The sequence below is a fragment of the Pangasianodon hypophthalmus genome, chromosome 8 (assembly GCF_027358585.1).
Source record: "Pangasianodon hypophthalmus isolate fPanHyp1 chromosome 8, fPanHyp1.pri, whole genome shotgun sequence".
Lineage (NCBI taxonomy): Eukaryota > Metazoa > Chordata > Actinopteri > Siluriformes > Pangasiidae > Pangasianodon > Pangasianodon hypophthalmus.
In genome coordinates this window covers 6,943,951-6,967,918 of record NC_069717.1, presented here as the reverse complement: position 1 = coordinate 6,967,918, position 23,968 = coordinate 6,943,951, and the positions used below count along the sequence as shown (strand labels likewise).

The following is a 23,968-nucleotide window of genomic DNA, read 5'->3' as shown; positions in this document are numbered from 1 at the left end:
AGTGTACACACTTGATTATAAACTTGTTCATTCTTAGTTGGACGTCCTTTGTTCAATATGCCATAAAGCATACCATAATGCATGTAGATGACCTAGTACTAGCTTTCCAGTCCTCTGTCTTTGCTGGATACATGGTTGTGTAAAAGACTTGATGGAGCCACATGATGAAGTCCTCAATAATAGCCTCCTCCACCCCCTCTCTCTCGCTCACTCAGGCCGAATACTATGATGGTGAGCTTCCAGAAAGGGGAGAGCGTTGGCTTGCGGCTCGCAGGGGGGAACGATGTGGGCATCTTTATCGCCGGTGTTCAGGAGGGAAGCCCTGCAGAGGAGGAGGGCCTTCGTGTTGGGGACCAGATCATGAAGGTACGACTGCAGCCCTCATAAGCAAAAGAAATACACCTAAATAAATAATAAATCAAATAATGTTTGGCCATGCAGTCAGTCCAGCTCCTTAAAACAATAAAGCAAACATAAAGCAGCCGCTGACACAAGCTCCAGGTGCATATTTTTTCTGTATAATGTAGTAAAAGAGTACGTTTTTTCAACCACTTCATGTGTTTTGTATAAAACCAGTTGTGATTTTCACCTGCAGGTGAATAATGTAGACTTTCGAGGAATCATACGTGAGGAGGCGGTGCTCTTCCTGTTGGAGCTCCCCAGAGGTGAAGACATCACTATACTGGCACAGAGCAAAGCTGACGGTGAGTCTTCTGCCTTCCTCACATAGTCACTGTTTCACTATATCAATAAAAATGTTAGAATGTGACAGACACAGGAAGGTCTTAAGTGAACTTGTCGTTGGAAGTTTTATCCAACTTTTACCCAACACTGGAGCAATACAGTGAGAAATAATACCAGTTATTTACACTTTCTTAAGGCTTAGTGGAATCCATTTACAGTGTGACTCACTACATTAGTATTACATAATCAGTAGTTCTCTCTTTGAAAGAACAAATTTCACAGATTTGATTTTATTAGGAGTTAATACTGAAAATGTGCATATTGATATTCAGACCTCAGACATAACTACAGAATTAAGCACTATTCACTATAACATTATGAATGAACTTAAAGATAACTTAATTCAAGTGTAAGCATAGCAGATGGCTGCTCGGTCAGCTTATCCTTCAAACTGTGGGCACGTTTTCTTTACAAGAGAGCACATCAAATTAAATACTGCCAATATTTTCATTAATTACTTCCACAACTCAAAATAGCAAAAAGCATGACCAAATAGCCTACATCCCACACACATATTACGACCTTATGACCTCATTTTAGTGTCTTGTGGCATCATTAAGCACACAATTAATGGGTGCATGATATAAAAAAAAATGAAATGCAAAATATTTGGATATACTGGATCAAATGCCTGATCAAGCTGCCAAATAATGAAGGTGGAGGCAATAACTGTTAAATTAAACCAAATTTGCAGTGATTAATGTGATAATTACAAATAGGAATATTCATGCAGCAATACAATGGCAATATCCTAGATGTTTATCTAGCTATATTAGATGTTTCAGTGCTTGCCATCTCCTCATTTGTATATCATTTTAGTCTTTTTTATTTTATTTCTCTTTGTTTTGTGTTCATGTAGACACTTACACTTTTCCCCATCTCTTTTTACACTTTATGTTTCTCTCTCTTACACACACACAAACACACACTGTGTATAAGAGTAATTACAAGACCACTAGGTTGTTCCCCAACAGAACAAACCAGTATGAACCAGTTCTGGCTTATCCAAGACCGCCCTTTATGTGTGCATGTGCTTCTTCTCTACCTTTCAAAACATGTTTTCAGATACATATCCAAATCTTCAGTAGTAAAATATTTAACAATTATGCCTTCTGTTACTGCTTGAGTATTGTTCCCTCAGTATAGTTGTGTGTGTGTGTGTGTTTATCTGAGAAATGCCTAAGCAAGCATGACAGATTTAAGAGCAGCCCAGGCTGTTTGTTTAATATCTAATCAGGTGTGTAGTCACCCCTGTCTAATGTCTGTGTGGTTCATGGTGAGTTATTGGATTTGGAGTCTTGCCCTGCCTTATAGCATCCTACCAGGATGAACAGCACTGACCTTTACTGTCAGCTCCTCCTTTCTTTCTCTTTCTCTCTCACACTGTCTCTCTGCTTGCTTGCAGGTCTCACAGACAGTTAAAGAAATCCTGACTAGAGCTGCTTTAGTTCTGCTTTTAGACATTTATTGCAAACCTTTATTTCTCCTCTACAGCATATGAGAGGAGGATAGAGTAAAAAGAATCATGAAGAATTTCAATGAAGTTTCAAGAATTTCATGAAGAATTTCAATGAAGTTGCAAACTGCTCAAGTTGTAGTCCTGTCTGCTTGCCACTGTGTTGTCTTGTATGTATCTTTTAGGCTACTGAATGTATTATATTTTGTCCTGTCATATACATCAGGGGTCTAAGAATGAATTTCATTGTTGATAAAATTTAATTTACATATTTTAAAGGCAAAAAATATGTGGCATGTGTGGCAGCCTGGGAAAACCCATCAGATGTCACTGTGTCTGATTTTCATAAGCAGCCAGTTGGGTTTTGGTCAAAATTTCATTTTTCTGCCAGTAACATACTTTGACCTCTTATATTTAAGAAACTTTAAGAAACATGGAAATGTTTATATTTACTTTTTAAACTTGCTTAGGTTTTCGGCAAAGATCATGCTGGGTAAGGAGCCAGTTTCACAAACAATTAACAACAAATAATAAGTCTGCCTAAAGATGAAATGGACATAAACCATACCAGCTGTTTAAATGTCCGTGATGCTTCTATGCCACATTTGGAAAAAAATCTTTAAATGCAGTTTTTTCCCTTTCCACTTTTGGTGCTAATCATACTGTAAAATGCTCCACCTTTACATGTGGTTGAGATACATGCAAAAGAGAAACATATTTCAGTTCAGGACAGTCTGTATTTTTCAGAATTTTATATTGTAGAAAATGAAAATTTCACCATGTTAAGGGTTTTCCTTGGCCTCCCATATTCGACTTTTAGTCACCTAATGTCCACCGAAACATGAGATTCGTGAACTGAGGTGGTGTTAAAAGTGCCTCTATTTGTGTCCTAGTTTACGAAGACATCCTCGTGTCTGGACGTGGAGACTCCTTCTTTATACGGACGCACTTTGACTATGAGAAGGAACAGCCACAGTGCCTGGCCTTTTCTCGAGGGGACATCTTCAAAGTGGTGGACACCCTGTACGACGGCAAGCTGGGAAATTGGCTGGCTATCCGTGTGGGCAAAGACAACCAGCTGCTGGAGAAGGGCATCATTCCCAACAAGAGCAGGTGAGCCATGTGGTGGAAAGACACACAGACAACAGCGTAGAATGGATTTTTAATAATTGGGTTTGGGTTAGAATAGGAAAGTCCCTTTAACCCACCCACCTTTTCCTTGTCTCCTGTCTCTCCCCTTGCAGAGCTGAGCAGATGACTAATGTCCAGCACACTCCTAAAACCCCCGGCAGTGACAGAGCTGACTTCTGGAGACTCCGTGGCCAGAGAGCAGCTAAGAAGAAGGACTTGCGCAAGACCCGAGAAGATATGAGCCTCGTCTCCACCCGCTTCCCCGCCTATGAACGGGTGGTGCTCAGAGAGGGTAGGATTCTCAAAGACAAATAGAAAGAGAGACAGCCATAATGAAACAGAGACATGTTTTAAAAGTAGGATATTGGAACGTATCAATAGCTCACAGGTCTGTGGAAAATAATTAAACTGTGAAAGACTGATACAGAGTGGCATTTGTGAGGCAGTAGGTGCAGGAGCTGGTGCTGATTAAACATTTAACAACCTCGTTACAGCCAGAACCATTCACTGACAAACCCTGAGGGCAGAACTGATGTGTAGAGCGTGTCGCATTCTCCCCATTAACAATACGCTAATGCAGGGAGTGAGAGAGAGAGAGAGAGAGAGAGAGAAAATGATTTATTTAAAATTTAGGATCTGCACATGGGTGCATAACTGCCCGCACAAATCAACAACATAAAAAGTATACACAAACTGCAATGAGCATGATTTATTTAATACAGATATTAGTAATAAAAGTAAACTTTATTTCCGAAATCCTCTATCAGCAAGAGCTTTTTTAATTATCACTAAGGTTCAGCTGTGCAATCACTTTTTTGCTGTACTTAAGTCTGTTTTTAAGTATCATTACTCCACTTTTGACTTCTACATACTACATTTCAAAAGAAAAATTCTGCTTTCTACTCACTACATTTTCAAACACTACATGCTTACACGTATTGTGACAGCTAGATTTTTGCATTCAGCTAGTGTGAAAGATTAGAAATAAAGCTGTTTTTAGTTAGTCTTAGGTAATATTTTTTCCTTGGTGAATCGCGCACTAATTTACAGTTACTATGATCAATATGTGATTTGAGGCAGACATCAGTATCATTTCCTGTACGTTCGCTTTCATATTTTATAAGTACAGAGTGAACAATTTGAGGTTGTATTTCAACTAATAACAGGATTTATTTAGATGAGTAATTGCACTAGATTGACAGGGAGTCCTACTGTACTGTATGTGTAGAGGTCATAATGTTTTATAATGCTCTTTATAATTTTCTCTAACATCTTTCTATCTGTGCTGTAGCTGGTTTCAGGAGGCCCGTGGTTCTGTTTGGTCCTATAGCCGACGCTGCCAGTGAAAAACTGGCCACCGAGCTGCCGGAGGAGTTCGTCATTGCCAGTGAGTAGAGCCACGGAGATTTAAAAACCTCTGTCAATGTGACAGAGTTGATCATATTCAACTTAGAGAGGGCATTTGTTGAGGATAAAGGCAGCCATGAGGAGAGCAGCAGTTTTGTCTCAGACATTTTGTTCAGCTATACTTCCACATGCTTAAAATGCACACAAAAGAGGTGCATTGATACTATACAAACACTGTCTTTGCACAGGTTGTTTAAAGGAGCAGTATGTAATTTTCGGACATCCATATCCTCTGTTGAAGCTACATATGCCTTGAATTGTCTTTTGAGGAAAACTGACATAGCTGAGCTTTTTTGTTCCAGCTGGAGAGCAGAGCTAGTTTCAGGGAAAGAAAAATCTAAACAGAAGCCTGAAATGGAAAAACTATGCAGATCCATTGTATAGCAACATTTTAGTTTTTAAAGGTATTTTTTAAATTATGTGATTATTACAGGTCTATAAACACTTTTAACATTACAGACTACACCTTTAAGGAAAAAAATCACTCCCATAAATATTTCATACATAAGAATTTGTTTTATTTTAAACCCTGTAGCTAGCAAGACCAACTCCTGATATTTCAGTGACTCCTCCTTCAGATAGTCACTTTTAGTCATGGAAAATCATGTCTATCATTTACTCTATTCTGTGCTGTCTGCTCATTAGAAACAGAACCTAAAGATGCAGGGTCAGAGAAGTCTTCCGGGGTGGTGCGTCTCAACACCATCCGACAGATCATTGAACAGGTAATACATATATCTAGCATATGCACAGTGAACCTTGCACCACGTGCACCTCACCGTAAACTAAACTGGCCATAAAAGTTATGTTTAGAGTATTCACAGTTTCATGCTTCTTACACAAATTACATTTTACAGTCCTTAATTTCTAATATAGTTAACTGTTTATCATCACTGAATCCAAATATCAGTGTGTTGTGTCCCTTTTTTCTCTGATTCCTCTCTCCCCAGGATAAACATGCTCTGCTGGACGTGACCCCCAAGGCCGTGGACACACTAAACTACACGCAGTGGTACCCCATCGTCATCTTCTTTAATCCAGACAGTAAGCATGGGGTGAAGACCATAAGACAGAGGATCATCCCTAACTCAAACCGCAGTGCCCGCAAACTCTTTGACCAGGCCATCAAGCTCAGGAAATCCTGCTCACACCTCTTCACCGGTGAGTCCCAGAGATATGTATGTACAGTACTGTACTCTGTGTATATATGCGTGTGTGTGTATGAGACATGATTATTTCCAGATATAACCATCTCGTATAAGGAATAAAACAATCAAAACCTTCTGACCAATCAGGAGTGACAAGAAACAGCACAATTGTATAATGCATAATAACAACAATTCTGTACTTTTTATTACAGCAGATGTATAATACAGTTATTATATAAGAGCAGTACTGAACAGACTTCATCTCCATTTGATATTAGTTTGTTTCTGATAGATATCCATCAGAAAATGATTGATTTTAGCAGTCAGTGGAGATGCGGTTAAATAAATAGGTCAATAGGTGAACCTGCAGAACAAGGTGCTCAGATCGAAATGTCTTGATTTTTACTCTCTCTCTCTCTCTCTCTCTCTCTCTCTCTCTGCTAATTTCTTTACTGTGCTAGTTGTTATTGATCTGAATGCAGCCAATGATGCATGGTATGGCAGTGTGAAAGACTGCATTCGGCATCAGCAGACCCAGGCAGTGTGGGTCTCAGAGGGGAAGGTAAACACCAAACACTCTATTTTTTCATCATCATTCAGTTCTCCATCTTATACTTTCAGTATCCCGTTCTTTTAGATTTCCTTACTTTATTTCATTAACTCTAATTGTTGGTGTTAATATATTTTTTTCATCACTGCATGCCTTTGCTTTTCTTTTTACTATTGATTCATTAGTCATATTAGACCTCTTTTGTTTCTTTCTGTGCTGTTTACTGTTCATCGTTCTTTGATTGTTCTCTATAGCTTTATTTTTGTTTTTGTGTGTGTGTGTGTTTGTGTGGTTTGTTTTTTTGTTTGCGCTCCTGTCTGTACCCAAGATCCATCATGTGTCTCTTTTAGCTGGACGGGACGGCTGAGGGAGACCTTGATCTCCACGACGACCGCATGTCGTATCTGTCGGCGATGAGCGCCGACTATCTGAGCATGGACAGCCGTGTGACCAGCGACTACGATGACACAGCAGACGAGGGAGGAGCCTATACGGATAACGAGCCTGATGAAACGCTGGAGCGTCAGCGAGTGTCAGCCATCAGCAGATCCTCTGAGCCGGTCATGCCAGAGGAGGTCAGAGAGTACACACACACGCGCACACTCACAGAGAGAGAATACACAAATGGAAAATTGTCATTGGATACTCTGAGGCAGACTGAAGAACACAAACATCACACACATAGACAGCTGTTATGACTGTGTAGTCAGTATTGACTAAAGAAGTTAGAGAGTTAAAGAAGGCACACAGGCCATCAGTTCTACATAGCTTTTATAAACAGACATACACATATATACAAACAACTCCCATTAGACAAAACACAAATAATCAATTGATCAAAGCTCAAAGTAATATACATTAACACAGTCTCTTCTGCCCCCTACTGCTTAATGTTTTTAATTACAACATTCTCAACTGACAGCCAATGCTTAGACATATCAAAACTATTTCATGCATTCACAGAACTGCTTTAATATCTCTAAATATACTCTTTGGCAGGGCTATTCGCCTAAAATTTGCAGAAATCCTTTGCTTACAAAAGTCTGGATAAACATATAGCATTAACACTTACCTTTTAATGCTTAAACATTAGAGATGAGTGAGTAAGACCATTTGAAGTGATTATGTTTTGTTTCACAGTGGCAATTCGTTACCTCTTGACTAGTACCATGGATTCTGAACAGATGGGAAATGTTTTGAATTTGAAGCAGGGAAAGTATTTTGTTAAACAAACTATGTTGTCAGTTCCCTAATTTTTTCCCCCCAGAGAGGGTAAATAATATGAAAAACTTATGAAAATCTGAAAACTTTCCCCTTTCTGAGCATGTCTCTAGCCATATAGCTAGTCTCTAGTCTGATGAGCTGCCTTCAGTTAAATAATTGACATAAAGAGTCTCTACGACCAGTTTCTGATGCGTTTCCTGGCTCTGCTATAGTATTATTTAAAGTAGTCGGTTTGGCCCAGTGAAAAAAAAATTGCTGGGTCTGAATTTGAACCGCAGTTGATGACCCCTGCTATATGGTCATCATTTGTGTGTGTGAGAGAGAGTCCAGTCATCAGAGTGAAACCTTATAAACACCAACCCATCCCTGAGTAGTGTGTGATCTTGTGCTTGCCCTGTAGATCCTCAGGAAGTCCAGCCCAGAGATCCGCTTCAACTCCCGCATGGGTGTGGTGAGCAGAGAGTCGCCAATTGAAACCAGCCCTCCTGTAATGTCCACCTTCCTCCCTGAGCCACCCAAGGTCAGCCGCTCAGCCAGCCCTGCAGTCATCCAGGTGTGCCATGTGTACCGTAGAGCAAGTACACCCAAAAGGAAGTGTGGCAGTAATTTCAGTTTAGTTTAAACCTACAAGAAAAATGTAAGTTCACACTGTTTAAATATAAAAAGGGTATAATGCACTATGCAATATATACTACAATATCAGACTTAAGAATGAAGCTTGAGGAAGGTCAGTTGGGTTGGGTTAATGGATGATAAGAATATACATCAGATTTACAGTATTACAACAACTGATCCTTCTGCCAATGTGAAAATGTTCATATTTGTCAGAAAAGGCTTGGTTGTCTTACCAAGAGCTTCACTGTCTCTAATGCAGGGTGTATTTTTCTCTCAGGTGAAACCACTGGCTCAAGGCGAGGCCCCACACGGACACTTCAACCAAGCACGAGATCCAAATACCAGCAACCCTGCCATCATCGAGCACCATCATGTCCCAAACTCACCCAGCATCACCAAACCTCTTCCACCTCCCGTAGCACTGAAGCCCACGTCTGTGCCCCGACCCCCCAGAGGCCTGATGGACAGCCCCATCAAGGACCGGGAGCCTCCAGAAAAGAGCCCTGAGGACCCTTCCCAAAAGTCCTTTCTGGGCAAGCTGAAAGCCTTTGAGAAGATGGACCAATTCGCAAGAGCACAAAGGGTGCTGGAGCTACAGCAGGCCCAGGATGCCAGGGTAATGAGCATGTGTGAAAGTGAAGTAAAATTGGTGGTAAAAATGTGAATTGAAATATGAAATTCAAATAATACTCTGTTTGTTAGTTGGAGATTGCTCAGAAGCACCCAGACATCTATGCTGTCCCCATAAAATCCCCGAAACTGGACCACAGCAGACCACAGCCTATTGGGTAAGAGCACTGTTTCCCCTCAGGAGTAAGAAATGTTTCCATAACCCAAAAAAGAAACCTGCTTGGGGACCGTGGCATCACGTCCACTCATTCCAGTCCCTGTCCCTGATTCAGTGGCAACAGTGGTGTGTTGAAGGCTAGGCTAAGGCCGCATTCACAAAGATATCTGTCAGAAAAAGCATAGACAGATACAGGTGGATGGTTGTAAGTGTGTTTGTCCTTGGAAGACAATTTGTAGGTTAAGTGACACTGACAGTGTGCCATACCAAGGCTCAACTTGTTCAGCCATTGACATGATCTATCGACCGTAATTAGTTTCTCCTTCTTTTTTTGCAATATCAGTGTGAATAACTGAAGCCCAGCCCCTGACCGTCTCCTCCTGGAGGACACATGGCCACATACGAGTACATTCTGTTACTCTGGGGAACCATTTCTGGGCAACTTTTTTACCCGAACCATTGACGTATGTTGTCAACTTATTTCAGTGGCAAGAGATTCAATTCAATTCAATTCAAAAGCTTTACTGTCTATCCTAAATAGGGTAGAAAATTGTCTTTAGACAAAAGGCTCAAGACACAAACAATACAAATAATCATCACAACAACACTTTACATTACATACATCACTTCACAACTATAATAATACATAAAAAAATTCATTTTAAGATCCTATTTAAAATACAAATCGCAGTTGGGATAAATTGAGATACATTGTTGATGGATGCTAAAAAGTCGTAGTGATTGCAGCCTATCACCTTGTCTAATCCTGTATCTCTGTGCACAGATCCAGCGCGAGGCCGGAACCTCAGACTCCTCCCTCCAAAGTGCCCTATTCAGACAGATTTTCAGCTTGCCCCAGCAAAGAGGACGCGAGTGACGAAGAGTACCGGCAGTGGTTAGCAGACCCGACAAAACACAGCTACTATCATAACAAACAAGAATATCAGGACACAGAGCTGTAGAGCTTGTGTGCTTGAGCTCCACACACTGTTCCACCATTCCACCACCAGGGCTTCCTACAGCTGCTCACGCCCAAGCCTTTCTGCTTATTTTTTCCTGATCTTTTTTTTTTATTTCACATTTAATTCCATGTGAACAAGATGGCATATTTGTTAAAAATATATCTATATATTTATGCCAGTTCATTTTTGTCTTTTGTGTGGAAGGAAGGAGCTACTTTTTTCTTGCCTATGCAATCAGTTTGGTTTTTTCAGAGCTACTGAAACTTCTTGCCATGACTTTTTGTCTTTTGCTACATGACAACCTTAAGCCTGGCGTGCACAACAGGCCAGCTTTTTTGTTACAGTTTGTTATTTTGTGAGCCCGATGAAGCAAAATGCCTGCAGAATGGTCTGAAAAGGCCACTCTTTGGAGTGTACACTTCTCAGCCTTTGCATTCCGTCATTTCTGATCACGTGTGTATGATTATATAATACAATACACTGGATTTTGTTACGATGTTTTGAAGTGCCTTTTACTTTCTGACTAATACGGACGTGTGGGGACTTGACAATCCAGACCGCTGGACAATAAATATTATTCTGCTGCTCACAAGCTTCAAGGGCAAACAGGGAAAAGACGACACCAAAACCCTTAATACTGTAATACTGTTCACCTGCCACCCCCGTCTTTACTGTTAGCAACAGCCAGGAGTAAATTCAGAGTCGTGTTTCCCACAGCCTGGCTCAGGTTTGTTTGTGTGTGTGTGTGTGTGTGTGTGTGTGTGTGTGTGAGTGAGAGAGAGAGAGCGTTTGTCTACTGTGTTTGCTATATGTTGCTGTATGTTGTTTTATTCCTCACAGCATTTCTTTTTTTTTTTCTATACTTCATTCTGTGTTGGTCTGCTGTACCTTCACATGTTGGTTGAAAAGTGCTTTTATAATTCATGAACAATGTTTTGATGGCCTCCAGTTTGTGTACATATTATACAGTAAATGCGTGCACTGACTGGACTTTAACACCAAATAAAACAACTCTAAAACTGAACTATAGCTGTTGGAATCTTGATTCTTTTTATTAAGGGTGTTTGAACGTCCATATCTAAAGGATTGTTTAAAACCGAGCCTCAGCTGCTGCTGGTATAAATGAGCTAGAAGGGCTAAGCCCTCCCTCTCTGTTAAAGAAAAAAAATATATAAAAATAAGGCTCAAATGGTTTAAAGTAGATGTTTTACAGTAAAGTACAACAGCACCACTAGTGGTTGTAAGTAAAAGTACACTGAATATATGATGTGCACTAAGGCAAAATCTAATTGGAAAAGGCCTCACTCTTGATTAGGTAGCACACAACATACTATATTTGTCCTACAATCAATATTAGCACTGATTATGAGTTTTTTAGCTACAGGCTTAACTGATATACCCTCCTGTCTTTATTAAAGTATAAGTAAGAGTTCCATTAGGATCTGAAAGTGATCAGTTAATACCATAAACACAAGCATTTAGGTCTTTTTTTGAACCACCTGTTTAATATTTGTCCTAACTGAATTGTTATTTATAACTTTTCTGTGGCTGTTTTGTCTAGGGCACTAACGGTGAGTAAAGTGTAAAGAGTAATGCTAACCGATCCGCCACTGTGCTGCTTATCAGAAAGATGTAATAAAGCGGCCGGGATGTTTTGTAAACAAGTTAACTTCATTAAAATGCCATTTTTATTAATTACAGGGCAAAACAATGCATTAGTCTCATATCATGTTAATCTCTGCTTGATCGTTTCCTCCAGTGCGGTATAAATGATGGAAGCAGATTCTGTCGTGGAACGTGTTGACAGTATTAGGCCCGGTGATTCGACTCTGCTCCAGCGATGTGTTGAAGCCGTTATCTCGAAACATTCCTCTCTTCAGGATGTGGTCTGAAAACTTGCGCTGACTCCCATGAAAGGTTGTCTGAAATAACATAAATGATAGAACACTGTGTCATGACACACTTGCTTATAAAAGAGTATAAATATTTTACAGTACACTCAAGATAGTTACCGGCATTTCATGAACTGTAGGTTTTTTGCTGCCGTATATCTGGTTGGTTGTTTGGTACAGTGGGTGGACCATCTTCTTACTGCAATGGAAAATAAAGTGAGCACGTTATGAGTGTTTTTTTTTCCCACCAATTTCTGTCCCTGCTAATTCCCACCCACTACTAGCTAGTTCTTCTTTATCACACCCCAGCTACCAAGCGGCATCCAGGAATGCTGAGGGTTAGGATGTACTTCCTTTGAGACGTGTAGCTACCCAGTGCCTCGTTGCTACATCACAGGGCAGCTGAACACACTTGGTGGAAAGCGCTAACTACCCTTTTCCATGTACATCAGCCTCACAGACACGCACGATTGGCTAGTGTGACTCTGATTGACAGAGAAGAGAGTTAAGCTCCTCCCACCTCAACAGCATGGCCAGTTTTGCTCAGTTGGACTCCTGGCTATTATCAAGACCTGACCAATGGTAGGGCAAATGTTTTTCTGTTGCTCTGTTCGGGAGCCCAAAGATGACTAAGAAACAGATGAAATAAGGATGTTATTTGTTAATCTTCAGTCCTAGCATTGAGACACACTGAAATGTCTTAGGCTAAATATACTATTAGACAGGGCAAATACGGTATTCTAATGTAATCAGATTTCTAACCATTAATAATTCTTCATGAATCAATATCAGGGCTTGATTGTACTTCTCGTCTAAATGGACTGCTTTATTGATCCAGGTCCGTTAGTAATGTAAAGCACCAACATTTACTTGTACTCATTTTATATTGTCAGTGTTGGAACCTCAAGGTACAATTTGGTGGGATGATGCCTTCCTGATATTTATCCCTACCAGTGAAACACAGCTATTCTCACAAGCAAACCTTATCCAACTACTGCTGGCTGTCCACTGTAGTTTATATACACATAAGATAAAGCTCTTGCACTCTTTCATTAGATACCCTTAGAGAAAGTTACACAAACTTCACGTTGTTTCACACATTTTCCCCATGTAGTGGATTTATTTTCACATGTGATTTTATTTTTACACAATTCTTTTCCTTTCACATGTTAATTTTTCACATGTAGGACATGTGGCTTCATTTTTCACGAATCATTGTTTTTCATACTGTGATCACATATAATGACACATTATATTTACTTCAATTTCAGGGTGCAGCATGGTGAAATGTACCTGCACATGTTTCTCACATGTATTACTCACGCAGTCCCATGTGAAAAACATGACTAAATGTGAAATGTATGTGATATTCCTTTAAGAGTAGCTTAAGCTAATATTAATATAGTAACCTAAGCTAAGTAAGAAAAGTGTGCCTACAAGTTAGGCATTAGAAAGTGTGGGACATTTTTAGCCAATTGTGGTGCAAAGACATCTTAACAGTGAATAATATAATATATAATCGGGGTAGACAATATCTGAGTAATCGTACTTTGTCACTATACTTAAGTATAAGCTTGGCATATATATATATATATATATATATATATATATATATATACACTTTACTTTGAGTATTATTGAAATTGAATACATGTACTCTTACTTATTTACATTTCTGAGAAAAACAAACATACCTTTTACTCCGTACTCTTCTGTACACTCTACATCAACTGAATGAGCTCCTGCACATTTTTGTTCACATTTCAATTCAAAGCACCTAATCAAGCTCATGAATGGAAATTTTTTAAAAAATTAAATTAAAAAAAAAAAAAGAAATCCATCAGGAATCATGAAAACTTGTCACCAACCATGACCTTCTACACAATAAAGCTATATTTACATTTTACATTTACATTTATGGCATTTGGCAGACGCCCTTATCCAGAGCGACTTACATTTACATTTAATTTAATTTTATATAGCTATATAGCTAATCCATGTGTGTGTGTGTGTGTGTGTGTGTGTGTGGCTGGATTAAACCCCTGGACTGCAATGCTGAACTTGGGGATGAGTACCCTGGCTCTACCTCAGCAAAAAGCTGCATTATGCTGGAGTAAGCAAAGACTCATATACAAGCCAAATTCTCATGTGAAATATTGCAGACTTACAGAGAGTGAATGATGTTTTTAGTTAAACCAGGTGATTTAGAACAAAAATCAGTTTTAGTTTAGTAATAAAACTTTCTTTTCACATGAAAACATGACTAACTTTACTTTTTAACACTTGAATACATGAAAAAGTGGTTAACTTATTAATTTGAGTAGATTTTTAACTGAGTTTTTAATTAAGGTTGAGACACATTATCTATACTACTTACTCTACTACTGTATTTACTATACCAAGTGTCATTGCCCAGTACTTTCTCCACCCGTGTGTGTAATATATCATGTAGCTGCAGGATAATGCTGGTTAGCCGGATTAACATAGCTAGCTAAGCTCACCTGTAGCCTTTAAAGCACTCGGGATTGTTGAAACGTTTTGGCAGATTTTCATTCACTCTGTAAACGTCGCTTGTTTTCACGTCGGTGTTTTTATCAGGCTGCTGCTGGTCCATGTTTATCCCCGCGTCTAAACACTCAGCGTCCATGTTTAATGTTTAATGTTTTAATTCAGCTCTAATGAAACTCGAATTAAACGAGTTCTTCATTTTCTCTGCTGGTTGCCATCAACAGTGTAACCAAGTGACGTCACAGCCGTTCCAGAAGCCTAGTACGCAGGAGAAACTGCATACTAACGTACTAAGTAGTATTGTAAAAGAGTGCGCTGTTTACCATTACAGCATACTGTTTAGTGCGAGAGGCTAGTATGCGGGTTTGGTTTGTTTTGTTTTGTTTTTTCTTTCGCATAAAAAAAAGAAAAAGCTCATGCTGCAGGAAAGAGCTGCTTAACTGTCTTTTAATGATAAGTTGCTAGGATGAATTTAACATGAGTAAAGTATTAACCCAAATTAAAGGGGAAAAAAACAAACATCATTAAGTGTCTTAAGGTGCTGAGTCAGATATTTTCTTATATATATTATTATTATCAGGAATAATCCAGAAAATAGAGTTAAAAGTAAAAAATAAATAAATAAATAATAAAATAAAAAAAATTATTAAAAAAAACTCCATACAGTCCAAATAATTAACTATTAAATATTTATTAAAATCCAAACTTATTTTCCATTACTCAGAATAGTTTAACATACTGTCACTTAATGATAATAATAATAATAATAATAATAATAATAATAATAGTACCATATGATTCTGTATTGAACTGAAACTCCATATATAATGCACTTCACCTGTCACCTGCAAACAAACCTGAACAGAAAAACCACAGGCCATACAGTAAGTCTCAACATTAGAAACTATTTCTCCCATATCACCAGTAATTCCCATTCACGCACTCGTTCATTTAAAGGAAATGCATACAGCACATATGCAAACAGTTAAAATCACATGTGAAATGCAGGCTGATGGTCTTCATGATGCTCCTCCTTCACTGGACTCCAGAGCTGTAGCTGCAGAGTCGAGTAGCTCAGTGCCTGCCACAGTGCATTATTACTCACGGTACGAGTTTGAGGCAGGCCTAGCGCGTACCAAAAGTAATAATGAGCTGGGAAGCAGGCCAGTTTCTCTGCTGTTAGATCACCCTTCATCTGCCCAGTTTATCAGCGGCCTCCTGCTACAAAAAAAAGAACAAATGATACAAATGGTAATCAGCAGAATGGCTCTCAGCCAGGTCAAATGAGATAATTCCACTATATTATCAGTAATAATAATAATAATAATAATAATAATAATAACATGATTGACTGCTGGCACACCCAGGGTCTATTCCCGCCTCACGCCCAGTGTTCCTGATATAGGTTCCAGATCCAACAGATGAATTAATAATAATAATAATAAAACTACTACTACTACTACTACTACTACTAATAATAATAATAATAATAATAATATTGACTGGTGGCACACCCAGGGTTTATTCCCGCTTCACGCCCAGTGTTCCTGATATAGGTTCCATATCCAACAGATGAATTAATAATAATAATAAAACTACTACTACTACTACTACTACTACTAATAATAATAATAATAATAAAACTAATAATATGGACTGCTGGCACACCCAGGGTCTATTCCCAGGTCACGCCCAGTGTTCCTGATATAGGTTCCAGATCCAACGGATGAATAAACAATACTACTACTACTACTACTACTACTACTACTAATAATAATAATAATAATAATAATAAAATGCTATATTAAAATGGCAGTAGAAGCTGTAAGTTTATATATTTTTCAGTTAAACCCAAACTGCAGCACATCTGATGGTTGTTCGGAAGAAATTCACAAAACTTAATATTCCTGAACATGCAAAGCATGCAAATTGATGTTTAAAATAGAAAAAAAAAAGAAAACAATAGCTAGTGAATAGCTACCGCCTGAGTTACCACTCGTTGGGAATTGGAGTGCAATATTAAAAGCTGCCACGAGGAGGCGCACCAGCGGAAACTCAACTACTGCATTTCAGTGAAGGCTGTCAAACTTTCCGCAAAAAACCTTGTACCATTTTAAATAAAACAATTTCTCCCTCTTTTTGTGTTACTAACGACGTCTGTGTGAATAAAACGTTCAGAAAAGGCAGTAAAAACTCGTTGTTGTGGTACAGAAGGCTAGTGTAACTCAGGCTTGTTAGCAGGTCGCTGCTGTACCTCAGCCTGGCGTTTCTGCGGCTAAACGCTTCTCACTGAGGAACCTGCCAGGAGGAGCTACTGTACCTGTCCCGCTGATTCATGCTGAAGCCGGGGAGAGCCGAGTGTGTGGAGAGTCCCGCTGGAGAAGTGCTGTGGAGTTTGGGCTGAGATTTGGGGTGAGCTTTGGTGTGAGCTCTGTGCCTGGAGCTGGACGGCAGGAAAATGAGACGCCTTTCCCAACGATGAGCTGCTTTTTATTCTGCCTTCCTGTGGAAGCTGGGAATCGGACGGTCATTCCCAAACCGGAATTCCTGTGTGTGTTAGGGACTGATAAAACTGCTGGGGAGAACAGGCTCCATCCTGCCTGAAGCACCTCACACACAGATTTAATCCAACAGCAGTGTGTGTGTGTGTGTGTGTGTAAAACAGCCCTCTCACACTTAGAGGAAGATTTCTAAGAATTTTTTTTTTTTTTTTTTTTTTTTTTTTTTAAATGATTAGTGGACATTTTTTCAAACACAGGCTTGAACCTACCCCAGAGAAAAGACCTCCAGAAAAGGGCTCCTAAAGGACTCAGGGCTCCTGAAGTCTCTGTGGAGGAATGTTTCTTCTTCATATTATTATTATTTTTTTTATTTTTGTGTGGCTTTCTCTTAAAGCTCATCACACTTCCCAGTTCTTTCACAAATGTATAATTCATAACAAGTAGTACTTCATAGCTGAAGTAGTTAGACCTGTAAGGAATAAAATGTCACAATGTGCCGTTACATATAGCTGAAAATCATCCAGACAGGGTGGTGTGATGTGGTCTGACATGAAGCGACATTACTTTTACCACCTGGAAGTTGATTATTTTCCAATAACAGCACATCCCGAAGTGTGTTATTCCTTATATCACTGCAATCTGACAATGCTTAAAATTTTTTTACATTATTAAAGAATGCCATCTCATGCATTTTGTTTGTTTATAGGTACAGATAATGTTGTGGAACGTCCGTGAAACAAGGTAGTTCCTGTTATCACTTACATTTTAGCAGCTATAAACAGTTGTTTCTGATTAGCAGCTATAAACTGTTGTTTCATGTGTCTTTTTTCTGTCTTGAAGTTAAAAAGACAAAAAAAAAAACATGCATCTTGTAAAACATACTGACTGTTACAAAGTACTGACACTGAAGACTCCTTCCATAAATATTAAATAGATGTCTACATACAGAAAGTTAGATTATGTGAAGGGTCCATTATACAAGTCCCTGTGAATGAGCTGATACTATAGAAACGATAATATATTAGAATGAGTGCATTAATATAAACCTGTGATTTGAATTAGAGCTGGAACTAATGTCCAAGCTGCTGTTATAGATAATTAAGAATAGATACAATGAATTTATATATAATGTAAATTATAATACTAACACATCCACAGTGATGAAGCTTTCAAAATATGGGGCCTAGTCTCAACTTCCATTTGAGCTTTAAAATTCTAAAATTATGACCTTAATTCCCATGCATATTTATTTGCAATGTATGTGCGTACAAATACACTTTATCAGGGGCACATCCATATAGAGGCACTTTTCTGGTATATGGTTAATGACTTTAGTTGACACTATGATTAAATATTATTTCAGTGATGGATCATTGTCATCAACAGTGACACTGAGTTGGTGTAGCGAATATGTGGCAGTGATATGAGTGTAACAGACACAAGAGCAACACTGGACTTCTATTATTTACCTTGTTAATCCATCTTGTGGGTGTACATTTAGAAACTGTAGCTCTTTTTAATGCTTAATTATCAATGACCCTTAATCAGTGTCAGTTTCTGACCACATGACTGCTGCTGGCTGGAGATACACGGTTGGGGAGCTCATTCTCAACACAGCTCAACACACACTATTATGCCACTCCCATTTCACTATCACTGTTGATCTGAGAATTGTCCACCACCCAAATACCATCTGGTCAGTTGATGTCCTGTAGTGGTTCCTTTCCACTGATGGATGAGGTAGAAGAGGGCTGACTCATTGTGTATACAAACAGATGGGTAACAGTGAGTAACTGACCCACAAAGTGCAAATGGTCAATGAGTGTGGATACACTGTTACAAAACAGAACTGTTCAAAGGTTCTTTAAAGGTTTCTTTGGATAGTTAAGGATTTTAGCTTGAAACTCTTTCTGATAGGGTTCACACAGTTGTTGGGTTTCATATTCAGCCCATGTCCCCGTAGAGGATTTCTGAAGAACCCTTAAGGGTTCAAGATTTAGCCCTTTAGGGCATACAACATAAGTGTAGGCAGCTCCAGAGTCTGAACTTGGGTTACTGTCAGTGTCAAGTTTCCATGCACGTTCTCCCCGTGTGGGTTTCCTCCAGGTTCTCCGGGTTCTTCCGACCTCATAAAACATGCTGGTAGGTGGGTCGACTATAGTAAATTGCTTCTAGGTGTGAACGTGTGTGTGTATGCCCAATGTTCCCAGGATAGGCTCCATATCCATTGGGACACTGATAAAGATAAAGCAGTTACTGAAGAATGAATGAATGAAAGGTAGGTGTATCTAAGGAATTGGCAGATGAGTGCATATACATTGGGAAAACCAAAAGAAGATCAGTTGACTCGAGTACCATCAGACACTTTATAAGCAATGGACCTCACATTAATGACATATCTGTTGTCATTGCTAGTTGTTGTTATGACAACAATGAAGGTAGGAGACTAACTCATCTACAGGATTTTTACTATTTATATAGGAATTTCCTGATGAAGGAAATGATTAGGCAGGAAACATATAAGTGAAGCATATCAGGCCGGTTATTATTTATTTATTATTTTAATAGTCCCAGACATATTGTTTAAGAAAAGAGAAACAGACAGTTCTGACCCTGCAATTTTTTTTTGTCAAACATAATATTCGTGTATAATTTGTGGAAGAGCATTAAAATATAACAACTCCATGTATCATAAAGCTGTCAGAGCGAATGATGCTCATGACAATATGGCGACCCGAGTGCTAATCTTATGTGCTTGTTTCCATCACAAACTATGCGTAACCAGCCCTCATCTAATGTGGAAGAAATGTGGCTTTTTGGAATAACAGAGCAGGAAAGTTAAATTTATGTCCAGAGTGCTGCACAAGGAGTGGAGGAAAGCAGCACAGCATTTCCTGTGCAAGAGGAAGCAGGAAGTGGCTGGTGGATGGAGATACAGGAGCGTGCACAGTCCGAACAATACAAATCTTACCGAGTCAGGAAGCGGATCTGCGTCAGCTCTGACTGACAGATTTTAGAAAGGCCAAGCAGTGCCAAACCCGCAGAGGCCTGAGAAAATCACAGTTTCTTGCAAAGTCCAGCAAGCACACTGCTTTTGTTCTCATTTTTGATTGAGAACATATTTCTTTTTGTTCACTGGGAAACGGTTTCATGAAAACGTACAGCCTGTGATGCAAAGTTCTTCCAGAAAGACAAAAATGAACTCTACAAAGAGAGTAAGCCAGTGAGTTTCAGTGTGATTGGAGAGATTGTGGGAGGAGTTGTGCTCAACTGAGAAGTGTCAGACTTCCACAATGTCATGGTTCCAGGAAAGTGACTCCCCTGCTCACAGGCATTGAGATGAATTCATCTGTTTACTGCAAATTACTACATGACAAAATGCATTAATCAGCAGCAGACATTTGGGCAACCCGACCCTGACCCATCCTCACAAAAAGTCATTACGCTGAAGTTGCCTCAGGGCAGGCATGGTCCACACTCAAACTATTTTTTATTTATTTATTTTTTTAGAAGAACAATGCTAGAAGAGGTCAGCAGTTAAGCATCATCAAAGTCATGTATAAAATCGACTTAGATCAACCTCTTGTGCCTTTTGCATGATTTAAATGGTAACGATTTGGGTTGATTTTTTTCTAAATGTAACAGCAGATTATTATCTTGCAGAAACACTTCCTGACCTCTTCAGGGCGAGCTGTAATGAGTGAGTCTGGCAAACACATGACTTCAGCTCGGACATGCATGATACAGCCACCATTTGCTGCCACCATTATTTAAAAAAAAGTTGTGTCTTTTATTTACTATTTTCTAACAGTGCCTGCATTCGATGGTGTTGTTTAATACTGACATATGTTAGCTTTTATGGGTACAAAAATCACAGTTTATGAGAGTTAAAGTTGGGAATAGCTTGTACATTTGGTAGACATTGATCAGTACAGAGCAAATGGCAATTTAAACATTATATACAAAAATATCCCAGTTATGGTGCAGTGTCTAAGCAAATTTCTTTCACCAGAGCTTTATAACTGACTGTACAACATATAACTAATGACCTACAGCTACAATGGGATACACATCAGCATATATCAGTACAGCAATACCTGTTATATCTATTTACATCCATACAGTGTCCCTCAATGTTGCATTAAGAACATTTTAAATGAACTTATTTATGTCTTATTATAAACCCATACTACTAAAAACAGTTCTAGGTGCAGTGTTCTTTGGCCTGATGAACAGAAACTCCCACAATTAGGCAGGAAATGAATCCTGCGAGAACGTGGGGGGGGTTGGGGAGGGATACAAAAGTCTTGTGATATTTGGGTGGGGTTGCAAAACATATCTTTAAAAAAAAAAGTATAAAAAGAAACAAAGCTATTCAAACTTGATGGACTTGTTTTGAATTCCTCAGCTTCTGAGAGGCATTGCATTCCACAGTTAGAAAATAAAGCTCAAGACAAATACAGGAAGTGATGTAAGAAGTTCTCCTCTTTATCTGCCCTTCCCAGTCTTCACCTGCTGAACTAATTACATCCCTCTAACCCCCCTTCAATTGTAGGACCCTGCAGGAGGAAAACATTCGTCTATGGGGCCATGCGTCTGTCACACACAGCAGGTCAAGGTGTGTGTGTGTGTGTATGTGTGTCTGTATGTGTGTGTGTATGTGTTAGTAAATTACACTGAAACGTTATAAATAGTTTTTGAATGGTATTTAAAATGAAAATGGAATGTTAAGCATAAACAAGCATCATTTACCAACCAATGCATCGCAGTATCAAATCAGTTTTTTGTTTCAAAAATTAATGTATGTTTTGAAGGACAAAACACATTGATTGAGTTGATAGACATAAACATTTGGCCTGAATGATCAGAAGTGTCTAAAAACTAGGGGTTTTTACAGGAACATTTAAAATCCCACTCCCACAAAACATTTGATCAATCCCAACTGCACCAGCAAAAAAAAATGATCAATCCCGCCTACTCTTGCTCCAGTTTTGCCCACTCCCACAAAAAACTGGATCAATCCCAGCCACTCCTGCCAATCCTGTTCATTCCCTCAAAAATCTGACCAGTCCTGTCTGCGCTACTAAAAAATAAAATCTCATCTGGTCCTGCAAAAAGAATGACCAATCCTGCCCACTCCCACAAAGTTTGACTAATCCCAACAACTACCACAAAAACATTTGAACAAGCCCACCACTCGCACAAAAATTTGAAATCCCATATGTTCCACAAAAAGTTTGACCACTCCCACAAAAAAAGTTTGACTGATCCCATCCTCTCCCAATAAATTTTGACTAATACCACCCAATCCTGCAAAAAAGTTTTACCAATCCCACCTACTCCCTAAAGAAACTCCTGTCTGCTCCCGCAAAACATTTGACCAAACCTTCCCACTCCCGCAAAAACATTTGACCAATCCCACTCGCCCCATAAATATTTGACCAATCCTGCCCACTCTGCAATAACTTTTGACCAATCCCACCTTCTCTCTCCAAAACATTTGACCAATCCCTTCCAGCTCATTCCCACTCGAGTTGATGCACCTCTTGAACGCACCCTCTGTTAGGATCCTTGTTTAAAACGCTTACATCACTTCTTGAATGTCTGTTAAAGCAATATTTATGTTTCAAACTTTTATTGTGATTGAAAGTTTGATTCTGTGATTAAGTTGCGATAAGTTGTGATTAAGGTTTTAATAGGTTTTACATAAAATAACAGCTTAAAAATGAATAAAAATGCATTATTAAAATATGTGTATTAAAATATTAAATTCAGTGCCTGCAGCTGTGGGATGTCCCACGGTGATCTCTGCTCATTATGAGCTTTTACGGCTGCATATGAATTAATTTGTAACACAGTAAAGCATACACTTTCAATGCTCTGATCTTCAAACACACATTATAATCTCAACTGATTGCTGTATATTTAAATGGATTTTTCTATGGAAGTGCGTTTCCACTTAAAAAACCTCACAGGCAAATTATTATTATTATTATTATTATTATTATTATTACTACTACTACTACTACTACAACTACTACTAATAATAACAATAATAATGAGATACTCATAAGTCATAATTCAGAAATCAAATGCATAATTCAGAAGATCTAATAATGAGACAAAAAGTCCTAAATATGTTATAACATATCAAGTCATAATTGAGATAAGTCACAGTTTTGAAATACTAAGTCATAATTATGAGATAACAAGACAGAATTTTGACATACTGTTATGGTATGGTTCATAAGACAGTATCTCAAAATTATGACTTGTTATCTCAGTTATGACTTACTATCTCATAATTTCAAGATATTATCTCAAAATTATGGCGTGGTACCATAATTATGGTGTGTTATCTCACAATTATGGCATAGTATCTTGATTGATAGTATCTCATAATTATGACAAAGTATCTTCTGAGATGGTATCCCAGAATTATGACTTTGTATCTCATAACTATGCATAGTTTCTCATAATTATGACTTGGTATCTCATTATTTTGACTTAGTATATCGAAATTGTGACTGGGTTATCTCATAATTAGACTTAGTATCTTGAAGTTATGACTTAGTATCTCAAAATTATGACCTGGTATCTCAGTAGACTTAGTGTCTTGAAATTATGACTTTGTATCTCATTATGACGTAGTACCGCAAAATTATGGCTTAGTATCTCATAATTATGAGACTGTACACAAGATATTTTTAAAGGGCTTTCATAGATGGCAATTACTTTAGCCACCTGAATTTTACTTGTTTTCTCTCTCAGAAAGCAGTCATGAGTCAGGCCTGTGTATTTATGACTTACAGGCTATGTGAACTATTTCATGCAGCTTGAGAATGGATATCTGTGTACTGCATATAGACCACCATGTGTACCTTCAACTGCCCTGTGCTGCCATCTACTGGCAAAAAAATACTTATTATTTGATTAGAGAAAAAATATCATTATATATATATATACACACATTAGAAAATATAGAACATAGTTTTAAATATGTATTAAACAGAATAATTTATTATTAATAATTATTAAGATTT

The 23,968-nt window shown here is 38.5% G+C and overlaps 2 protein-coding genes across 6 annotated transcripts in view; one reads left to right on the top strand and one right to left on the bottom strand.

The window, feature by feature from the left end:
- LOC113535329 (tight junction protein ZO-2) overlaps positions 1-11,048 on the top strand; it is a 54,567-nt gene extending 43,519 nt beyond the window's left edge. For 2 of the 4 annotated variants that reach the window (XM_026928576.3, XM_026928577.3), the window contains exons 11-23: positions 216-366; positions 596-704; positions 3,094-3,313; positions 3,445-3,623; positions 4,623-4,718; positions 5,384-5,463; positions 5,689-5,899; positions 6,348-6,448; positions 6,787-7,011; positions 8,061-8,213; positions 8,553-8,891; positions 8,978-9,063; positions 9,847-11,048. In XM_026928576.3, coding sequence (XP_026784377.2) covers positions 216-366; positions 596-704; positions 3,094-3,313; positions 3,445-3,623; positions 4,623-4,718; positions 5,384-5,463; positions 5,689-5,899; positions 6,348-6,448; positions 6,787-7,011; positions 8,061-8,213; positions 8,553-8,891; positions 8,978-9,063; positions 9,847-10,024 — 2,128 coding nt within the window. In that variant the 3' untranslated portion in view covers positions 10,025-11,048. Of the gene's footprint in view, positions 1-215; positions 367-595; positions 705-3,093; positions 3,314-3,444; positions 3,624-4,622; positions 4,719-5,383; positions 5,464-5,688; positions 5,900-6,347; positions 6,449-6,786; positions 7,012-8,060; positions 8,214-8,552; positions 8,892-8,977; positions 9,064-9,405; positions 9,527-9,846 lie in introns of all 4 variants that reach the window. The other 2 variants (XR_008302154.1, XM_034306344.2) reach the window with 2 other exon arrangements.
- A 641-nt stretch (positions 11,049-11,689) lies between these two features.
- Positions 11,690-15,010, bottom strand: pierce1 (piercer of microtubule wall 1). 2 transcript variants are annotated; one of them, XM_026928436.3, is made up of 3 exons: positions 14,418-15,010; positions 12,037-12,115; positions 11,690-11,946 (listed from the first exon to the last, which is right to left on the bottom strand). In XM_026928436.3, the coding sequence occupies exons 1-3, from the start codon at positions 14,561-14,563 to the stop codon at positions 11,746-11,748; spliced, it is 426 nt and encodes a 141-aa protein (XP_026784237.1). In that variant the 5' UTR covers positions 14,564-15,010; the 3' UTR covers positions 11,690-11,745. The 2 variants fall into 2 exon arrangements, with proteins under 2 accessions (XP_026784237.1, XP_034162706.1); XM_034306815.2 differs by having other exon boundaries at positions 14,294-14,418.
- Between the last annotated feature and the right edge of the window lie 8,958 nt (positions 15,011-23,968).

What these genes read in the sequence shown, in the direction of transcription:
- pierce1 (XM_026928436.3), bottom strand. Translation starts at nt 14,563, where the DNA reads ATGGACGCTGAGTGTTTAGACGCGGGGATAAACATGGACCAGCAGCAG. An exon ending in GAGTGCTTTAAAGGCTACAG is followed by an intron (nt 12,116 to 14,417) that starts GTGAGCTTAGCT and finishes TTTCCATTGCAG; the next exon opens with TAAGAAGATGGTCCACCCAC. An exon ending in CTACAGTTCATGAAATGCCG is followed by an intron (nt 11,947 to 12,036) that starts GTAACTATCTTG and finishes ATGTTATTTCAG; the next exon opens with ACAACCTTTCATGGGAGTCA.